Source organism: Cyanistes caeruleus, chromosome 18 (genome assembly GCF_971803275.1).
Source record: "Cyanistes caeruleus chromosome 18, bCyaCae1.hap1.1, whole genome shotgun sequence".
In the NCBI taxonomy this organism is placed as follows: Eukaryota; Metazoa; Chordata; class Aves; order Passeriformes; family Paridae; genus Cyanistes; species Cyanistes caeruleus.
In genome coordinates this window covers 2,762,044-2,771,337 of record NC_141718.1, presented here as the reverse complement: position 1 = coordinate 2,771,337, position 9,294 = coordinate 2,762,044, and the positions used below count along the sequence as shown (strand labels likewise).

The 9,294-nt window shown below is 48.0% G+C and overlaps 1 protein-coding gene across 3 annotated transcripts; it reads right to left on the bottom strand.

Moving 5' to 3' along the window:
* Positions 1-50: 50 nt before the first annotated feature.
* Positions 51-7,519, bottom strand: P2RX4 (purinergic receptor P2X 4). 3 transcript variants are annotated; one of them, XM_023937274.2, is made up of 12 exons: positions 7,089-7,519; positions 6,421-6,568; positions 4,917-4,988; positions 4,750-4,822; positions 4,173-4,269; positions 3,935-4,015; positions 3,706-3,847; positions 3,196-3,332; positions 1,752-1,845; positions 1,602-1,667; positions 1,416-1,511; positions 51-736 (listed from the first exon to the last, which is right to left on the bottom strand). In XM_023937274.2, the coding sequence occupies exons 1-12, from the start codon at positions 7,217-7,219 to the stop codon at positions 704-706; spliced, it is 1,170 nt and encodes a 389-aa protein (XP_023793042.1). In that variant the 5' UTR covers positions 7,220-7,519; the 3' UTR covers positions 51-703. The 3 variants fall into 3 exon arrangements, with proteins under 3 accessions (XP_023793042.1, XP_023793041.2, XP_023793040.1); XM_023937273.2 differs by lacking the exon at positions 51-736 and having other exon boundaries at positions 1,173-1,511; positions 7,089-7,323; XM_023937272.2 differs by lacking the exons at positions 51-736; positions 1,416-1,511; positions 1,602-1,667; positions 1,752-1,845 and adding an exon at positions 1,906-2,323 and having other exon boundaries at positions 7,089-7,324.
* Between the last annotated feature and the right edge of the window lie 1,775 nt (positions 7,520-9,294).

The window sequence follows — 9,294 nt, the reverse complement described above, 5'->3', positions numbered from 1 at the left end:
ACACTTGGCATGTGGAGAGAAATGAACAATCAAAAGCCAGCTTGCAGAACTTCAAGAGAGCAGAGGGAAAGTAGTATTTTATTTAAGTAAATTTTAAAGTAATAGCATAAAAATTAGACAAAACAGAAAAAAAAGTTCTGTAACCAGTAAGCACTTTATCATAGCACAATGGAGCCAGACCCTGCTTTATCTTGGGCTGTGGCCACTGGAGCTTGGAGACCCAATTAAATAGTAGGTCTAGGCTCAGCTAACCTTCACAGTCCTTCAGGGAAAGAAAAATGGCAACAGCAAGGAGCTGCTGTCTCAAGGTTAGGCCCCTCCTGGCAGTGGCCATGTTCACTCTAAGGAAGAATCTGTGCCTATTGTCCTGTGCCCTCTGCTATCAGTGAGCTCAGGAACAGGAGGACTGGCAAAACGATGATGCAAGAGCTGTCCCAGGCTCAGCCAGTGCAGAGGTCTGGCATAAAGCACAATTTTCCCTCTGTGCTTAGTGCAAATAACCTGGAAATACAGCGGACAAGGAGCAGACCCAGTTCTTCTCCCTGGCACTGGCTCCCAATTAGTAAAAGAGTAGTGAAGATGGTCCCTTTCTCAGTTTGGTTCCCCACTTCCTTCCAGCAGAGAGGGGGTGGTCTCATGGCAGGGTCAAGAAATGTTCCCAGCAGCAGTTTAGAGCAGCAGTTGATTCTGCAGCACCAGGAGCTCAGGAGTTTGTTCCGTATGTCTCACCAACTCCCTGCAAGGATCAGAGATTACAGTTCTCTGCCAGAAACTCTTCTTTCTCCCCCTTTCAATCACATTTGCACAGGCAAGCTACCTCCTGTTAGTCAGGCTTTACTCTTCCAGTGGCACAAGGTGTTTTGATTGAGAAATCTGCCCTTTGCAGCCACACTTCCCACTGAGTGCAGAGCTGCAGGGCTGAGCTCTATCCTCAGCACCAGTCAAGCAAACAACTAAATCCTACTGACCAAACAGATGCTTTGGACCCTGGAGGGAGCTGTAACTGCCTGTCAGCACACTGGGCTCAGAAAATACCAACCCATTGAATGGGTTTTTTCACAACTGAAGGAACCCCAAAAAAGCCAAGGAAGGATTTGATGGGAACAGAGCTGTTCCCTACAGCTCTTAGAAGGCAAATGACTGCAACCCAAAAAGGAGGTGCAGGAGCATGACAAGTTCTTGAACATGTATTTTCCTCTCCAAGAGTGGTTGCCCAGGAAACATGACAATATTTGTTTCTAGTGCTCTTCCCTGCAACAGCTTTGAAGTAAAAATTAGCTTCTCTGACAAAGTTTCCTTAGAACTGTGGTTCAAAATCTCCATTTGATGTGGACTTTCTACATCCTGTTTCAGAATCTCTGTGGAATCAGAGGAGGAAGCAATTTTGCCTTTACCCTGCCTTTGTTGATGCTTACCAGTTCATAATCCTCCACATACTTGTATTTCTTCTCCCGATAGTAGTATTTCTTCTTCATGCAGTACAGAACAACAATGTCACACAGCACTGTTGCCTAGTAGGGATTGAAAGAGTTTAAGACAGTGATCCCCAGCACTGAGGCACTAATCTAGAATCGAGTCCAAGTGCAGACAGTGTCACTTACCACACCAAACAGTGCTAAGCCAGAGCCGATGTTAATCATGGTAGGAATTACATCAAATTTTCCTGCCTAGAAGACAGGTAGAAGCCTGAGCATGCTTTTCAGCATCTCTGAAAGCCCTCACTACAAGACCTCCAGGAACTGTCACCCTACCTTTCCAAACACTATGATATCAAAGCGGATGCCATAAGCTTTGACAAGCGTCCTTGATTCAGTGCCATCACTATTCTTGTAGTATTTTGCAAACCTGCAGAAAAGATAGGTCAGAGCTTAGCTGGAAATTCTGAGGTTGCTTATGTGATCATGCAACATCCAGGTGTGTTCCCCATCCCAAGAGGATGATATAAAAATTGGTACTTCCAGACACAAGCCCCGAGTGATGGAGATTTCATGCTGGCAAGCTCATATAGGAGAAAAGCCCAAAGCAGGTGAATTCAAGACAACAGTAAGCACCATGAGGAAATTTGCAAGGCATAGGAAGGGGAGAAAGCAGCGTTAGCAGGGGAGCAGAAGGACTAACGGGAAGAAATTCAGCTACACGAGAGGCGGGCAGGCGGCTGCAGGGGACCAGGCAGCCGCGAGAGGGCAGGGCCGGGAGCACTGCGCGGCTCGGCCTGGCACACAAAGGCTGCTCCCTGTCCCGCACTGGATGACAGCAGGCAAAAGACAGGGAAAAGGGATGAGAACAAATAAGTGAGATCAGACTTACTCCACCACGTGGTTGACTAAGCCAGGAGGAAGCAGAAAAGAGGGTGGAAGAGAAAAGGAAGGATTGGTAAGGGGCTATACCAGAGTCCAAAATTAACAACAGCAGATTTCAGATTCAGATCCAGCTGTGATATGCTCCAGATGGTCCTGACACCCTGATACCTGCTGGCCTGGCACCTCCCAAACACACATTTGTGTTCTGCACAGCTCTCCAGCAAATTCATCCAAGTTCTACCCAAAGATACTCTGCTAAGTGAGATTTTGTGATTCTAGAAGTAACAGCCCTGAGCCATGTTTCCTCACAAGCAGGAGTCCTGCAAGGACCTTGACAAGGTGGCCAGTCTATATTATTACAGTCTTGAGTCTGGAGGCAACCAGCTGCCATCTCTGTGCTGGTGTTTTACTGGAAGTGCTGGACTTTGCAGTATTGGCCAGAATGTGTATGTGGTGGTGTATGCCACAACACTCCTGGTGCAGATATGATCTTCAGTTGACAGCCACTTTCACAGGTTAGTTTTCTCCCCAAGCAGAGTGAAGGACATGCTTCAGTCTCCCAGCCTCACCTCAGTCCCCTCAAACTCTGCCCTATCAGCACACCCTGAGACAGACAGTTGTCCCATTGCCACCCCATTGATCAGCCACCCACCAAAAAGCTGATGGAAACACGACTCAGGCACTCTGACACAATCAGTGGAGCTTCACTGACCTCCCCCCTCTCCTGTGGTTTGCACACAGTGAGGATCCCACCTGCTCTGTCTTACAACATCAAAAAAGCTCTCCAGGTTTGCTTCTGTTGCTCTCCAAGCACCATTGAAAGCCCCAAACTACCATAACTGCCAATGGCAGATGGAGCTGCAGGGACACCAGACTCCCTCCACAGCCACATTACCTGAAGTTGTAGCCAGGTGAGACGGTGTGGGCAGAGTCCTTGTTGTCGAGGCGCCGGAAGGAATATTTTGGCACACAGTGGGAAGCAGCTCTGTCCAGGTTGCAGTCCCAGTTGATCTGCAGTGCCATGACTCCACCCTGCAAAGTGAAGGAGAGGAGGTGATGGGCAGTCCAAGTGTAGCCAACCCAGCACTAGGCTTGCTGCTGACCAGGACCTGATTTACTGCCTCTAATCCCAGGCTCAGTCCAGCATTCTTTTCTGCTGCTACAGAACCTTGAACATAACCCCACCCAAACAAAGCAAGGCCAATTATTTGTTAAGTAGGATTGACTCCAATCCCTCTGGTCAGAGCACTCATCATCCTGAAGCTGATCTGTGTTCTGTGGCTCATGCCATGAGGAAGAGGGGACAACCCCCTACCATTCCTCTAAAATACTGAAACATTTTAAAATGTTAAAATTTAAAATGTCTAAAAACAGCTGAAGGCCAAGAAAAGGGTCTGCCAAATACCTCCACAGCCATTTCCTGGAAGTCTTGCCCTGCAGCTTCAACTATTTTCCCTAAACGGAAGATAGGGCAGAAGGGATCTGTCTGGGCATCATAGATGCAGTTCTTGAGGTAGGTGGAGTTGATAGTGGGGAGGATGTTTCGTCTGCAGGAGAGCAAAAAGGAGAAGGGTTGTTGCATCCCCTTTACTGCCCACGAGACCAGACAGTGTGAAGACCCTCTCACTATTTACTTGCTGAAGTTGAACTTGCGGTACCAAATGTTGTTCTTCACTAGAAGTGTGAAGTTCTCAGCTTCTCGCAGGAACGCTGGCCTACAAAACAGCAGGGAAACAAACAGGACACTGCAGAGTCCTTGGTGCTCATCTCTTCAGCTATTCCCAACAGCATCTCAGTGGGAGAAGCATCAGCTGTGTACCATGAGCCTGCCCTCAGAAGGGGCACTGTGGAGTAGGAAGACAGAGCACTCACTTGGGTATGTGATAGTCATCCTCCACAGGGCACCACGCAAAGACTTCACAGGTCTTAATGCTGCTGTTGTAGTGAACACACTCCCCAGTCTGGATGCCTGGAATGACATGTGCATGGAGGTACTACTGAGCAAAACCAGGCAGTATTTGACCTGTGACATCCCCTCACTCCATATGGAGAAAGCAATTTCCCAAGAGGTGAAGTGCCACTACCAAAACCCACATTATCTTTCATTGCAAGTGTAATTTCAGAGAAAGAAGCATCAGGTCCTTTTCCTGAGTCAAATCCTCATCCATGTGAAATACTGCATCAGGGACTGAAGGCCATGAAAAAGCTTCACACTGTTTGCTAACTCTCCAAAGCCCACATCTACCCAGCATCCACCCAACACAGTTGAAATTCATCTGGTCTAAGTCCACCAGGAAGAAAATCTGAGCTTCCTCTTCAGTTCTCTTACATGTGAGAGAAAGAGAACAAGGAGGCTGAAGTGAAACGCTGCTTCCTTCACAGCAGGGAAGGCACAGCACAGGGGCACCACAACCCAGACTGAAAGGAGCCTTTGCAGCAGGTTTCTTACCACTGCTGTGGGTGCTGACATATCCTGGAACACAGTTGTTCTTCTCCTTGCACTTTGTTTGATCATCTGGGAGCTGGAGAGGAACAATAGTTACATAAAACTCTGAGAACTCTCTCCCCTGCACTCCCACCCACACAAGACAGGATTAAAGCAGATTCTGCACCTACCTCTGGGCAGCGGCCTTGGCTCTGGTTCAGTGTGAGTATCACATTGGTCATGACAAACACAGTGTTCTCACCCTGAGCATGCAAAACAAGAAGGAAACTTAGAGTGAGAGTCTGCAAAGAGCATCCAAGGCACTGCACCAAACATCTTTGTTGAGATGGCCCACGTGGCCCAGCACAGGGGACTTGCTCTGGACACTGCTGGTGCAGCGCTAAAGGAGCAGATTCCTACGTGTGTTGCCTGGTGCTGCTGTGTTTAGCCAGAGGAAGGACTGTGGGACTGGCAGCTCTTTCTGTCCTCCCACTCAGCCCAAAGTTCCTCATTCACATAATGAAAACAGAGCTCACACAGCTCCTCAGGGGAGCTGTAAGGCAGGCAGAGAAAGAGAGCTCCAGCTGCAAGTCAGAGCACAACTCCCACTCTTTCTTTTTGCAATATATCAGTTAGGAATTTGCCTGGTCCTGTTTCTTCAGGGAGCACTATTTTCATTACTTTACTTTCACTACTTTCAGATCTGTATTACTCTAGATCTGTCATCTGCTTCCGCTCCACTGATACACAAATATGACCACTCAGCCAAAATCTGGCTAAATCTGTCTTTTTTTCTGCACCATGTGTCATGCAGAGAGGACCCAAAACCAGCAGCTTGGCTGTGCCTGCCCAGCCCAAAGGGCACCACATATGGACCCCACACCACAGATTCCCACAGATACAATCAATCAGTAACTACAGCGATGCTTCCTGCTCAGTTCTGCATCAGGTGACTTGCAGGCTGTTCCTCTGGTTTCTGCCAACAATTTAACTTGGGGATGTTTGCTTTAGAAAGCAGTAAGAAAGATGACGTGGTTATTGTTGCAGCTTCTTCCTGACACCTGCAAAGTCCTTCCTCCTTTGCCAGGACAGGTGCTTGTTGCAAGTCTGTGGGCACCATGGACAGTGGGATCAGTGCACCCTTAGAGAAGGAAAGGCTCCAAGGAGAAATTAAGAGCCCATCTGAGTACCCAAAGGGGGCTTATAAAAAGGAGGGAGCGGGACTTTTTATACAGGCAGAGAGGGTAAGGGGGAACAGTTTTAAACTAAAAGAGGAGAGACTTAGATTAGGTATTAGGAATTCTTTACTCTGAGGGTGGAGAGGCCCTGGCACAGGTTGCCCAGTGAAGCTGTGGCTGCCCCATTCCTGGAAGTGTTCAAGGCCAGGTTGGGCAGGGCTTGGAGTAACCTGGGATAGGGGCCCTGACCATAGAAGAAGGGTGGAATGAGATTATCTTGGTCGCTTCCAAACCCAAATCATTATACGATTCTACACAAACACACACACAGACACACTTTTCTTCGAACAAGCTTCCCCAGGGCAGGTGCTCAGCATGATCTGCAACAAAGCAAAGCTGCTTCATTATCTCATATCACGGCCATGCTGGAGCCAAAGCTGCTCCAGCTCTTAGTGGACTTTAGCAAAGCAGTAGCTGTTTATTAGAAAACCTCTCTGTATGTGAAAGTGATTGATACCTGAGGAGGGATGACATAGTCAGCTACATCCCAGATCCTGACTCCCAAGTTGGATGTGTTTGTCAATGTCACTCCCTTCACCTTTGTGGTTACAGAACTGACCACAGAGTCTGTTTCCTGGTAGCCTTTTTCCCACAGAAAAACCCACCTGAAAGAGAAAGATTGCAAGAAACAATAAACACCATAAACAAGTTCAGGCTGGAATTTCTCATTTTTCCATGTCACCTGAAAGGGCCATTCCAGGCAGTTTCACAGCATTTCCTTACAAAAGGGTTACCAGATTGGCAATCTCCTGACTGATTTTTGGGGTGATATTTTTTATTTCCAGACTAGTTTGTAAACTCTAAATTACTTTTATGCCCAGTTCTGCTGGAGGAAAGACAATCACCTCCTGAGACCGTCCCAGTCCTGAGGGGCCCTTGGGCCGTTCGCTTGAAAGTTGGACTTGATCCTTGTGGGCTCCTTTCCAACTCAGAATATTCTGTGATTCTGTCCACAGTCCCAGTTAAGCGGTGCCACCGGGCTCCCCTCAGCCCGCGCCACCCTCACGGAATCGGCGCCGCGGCCCCTGAGGGCCCCTGAGGGAGGGGCGGCTCCCGCCCTCAGCCCCGCGGGCTCGCAGCGCGGAGCCGCCCGCTTCCCCTCAGCCGCGGCCCCTGCCCGCTCACCCGATCACATAGGCGAGGATGCCGAGCTGCACCGCGCGGTTGATAAGCCCCACTTTGCGGCTCCGGATCAGCACGATGCGCGGGGTGTCGTACTCGAAGAGGAAGCTGTGGAAAGCCCCGCACAACGCCATGGCGGCGGCTGGGAATGGAAGGCGGCCGGGACGGAGTCGTCCCGGGCCGGGCCGCGGCTGCCGCAGCCCCACAGCGCCCCGAGCCGCCCGCCCGGCGCTCCCGCAGCCCCGGGGCCGGGAGCAAATCGCCCGGGGCCAGGGGAGGCAGCTTCACCGCCAGCCACGGACTTTCCACGGCTGTTGTCACAGAATCACAGAACCGATTAGGTTGGAAAGCACCTCTGAGATCATCGAGGCCAACCTGTGACCGAACACCACGTTGTCAAATAGACCAGAACGCTGAGTGCCACGCCAGCCTTTACATAAACGCTTCCAGGCTCAGGGACTCCAATACCTCCCTGGGCGGCCCGTTGCAATATCTAATCACCCTTTCTGGGAAGAAATTCTTCCGAATTCTTCCTAATGTCCAATCTAAATCTACCCTGGCACAGCTTAAGTCAGTGCAAGGACCAAGCAACTGCCTGCAAAAGAGAGCAGAGCATATTAAAGTCTGTCACCTTCCCATCCACAATGACCAAATTGGTTTTTTATCCTCTTGCAGAATTAATCTTAGCTATAAAAGCAGGGATCTACCATCTAGTTCGTGTACCCTCTACCTGATCCTGAGATACCCAACACAGTGCTTACAGTAGAAACATCACTATAACCCTCATAAGAACAGGCAAATCATCAGGAAGAGATGAAGTGAACTGACAAAGTGGCAGTGAGGATTTCAGGCAGTACAAAACTATTAAGACCCTTTAGTGTGACTATATATTAGTTAAATGTTTAATTTTTTACAAAACCAGCCGAAACAGAAAGGACCAGGAGAATGAAAGGATAGGAATATGAGTGAATATTCAGAATCACTTTCAGAAGAAGAATGAGTTCATAGGTTAGACCAGAGATGCATAAATGCCTACAATAGTATTTTCCCCCCCTAGATATATAAGATGCTGCAATATGAATATTAACACAATTAATGCATTTTTCAATTGAAGATATAAATACAAGTGGCATAATCTCCCAGCAATATATCTTAAAATGTATGTGGGAAATGGAAATGGCAAACTGCTGGGTTAGCTCAGAAAGAACAAAGCTTCGTTGAAAGGAGTGCAGAACACACCTGTTACATTCCTTCTCACCTTGTTCCTACAAAAATAGAACATGTCTAAATGTAACAAAAATAGAGAACAGAAAAGGTGTTGGAGCACAGATTAATTTACCCTGAATTTGCTGGTCCTTGGAGGTGCTCTGGCCTTACACATCACACAAAGCTGCTCACACAAGTTCAGGGAGAGAAGGGAAGGCCTGCTTGAAGCTAAGATCAAAGGAGGCCAAAGTCACACATTACAGTTCCAATAAGTATGAATGAAATGCCCAAAAATATTACACAAAAATGGTAAAAAATACTTTTCATTGTAATTCCTTGGTTCAAGCTAAAAAGAACAATACAAAGAGAACCCACTGGGCTTTTCAGAAAATGCTTTGTGTCACTGGAATCATCTAAAATGAGCGTGTTTGATCTGGCTGGACCATCAGGCCTTCAATGGTGAGCTATGAAACTCATTCAGTGGCCTCTTTCTAGAGCCTCACAATCCAGGGCTGTACAAAGCTGACAAGGCTGGGGCAGAAAAAAGCTCAGCACCACATTCTTTAGGTGATACATCCTTTGGGTTTCCTTCCTTCAGGGTCATGCTTTGAGGTGACTTCTGGCTTTCTCCAGGGTGCAATCAGACAGCACCAGGTGTTGAAACCAGTTCTGGTTGTGATGCACTGCCCATTTTATTTTCAGCAAAAGCTGCTCATGGTGCTTCTGAGTTGGTTGGCATTTGCAACAGCAGCACCACTTTTGGCAGTCTGGAGAAGAGGCTCCTTGTCTAAGGGTTAGCCCCAGCTCATATTCTTCATTATGATGGTTCTCATGGGGCTTACCAGTACACATTGGCTCAGATTCTTCATTTTCATGTCTCTCATCAGACTGGCTGGTGCAGCAGCACAAAATTTCATAGGGTGGCTCTGCAACAATTCCCAACATAAATCAAAGAAAACATTTGCTGCTTCATCCAACCACAGAGAGAATTTTCAACAGGGAT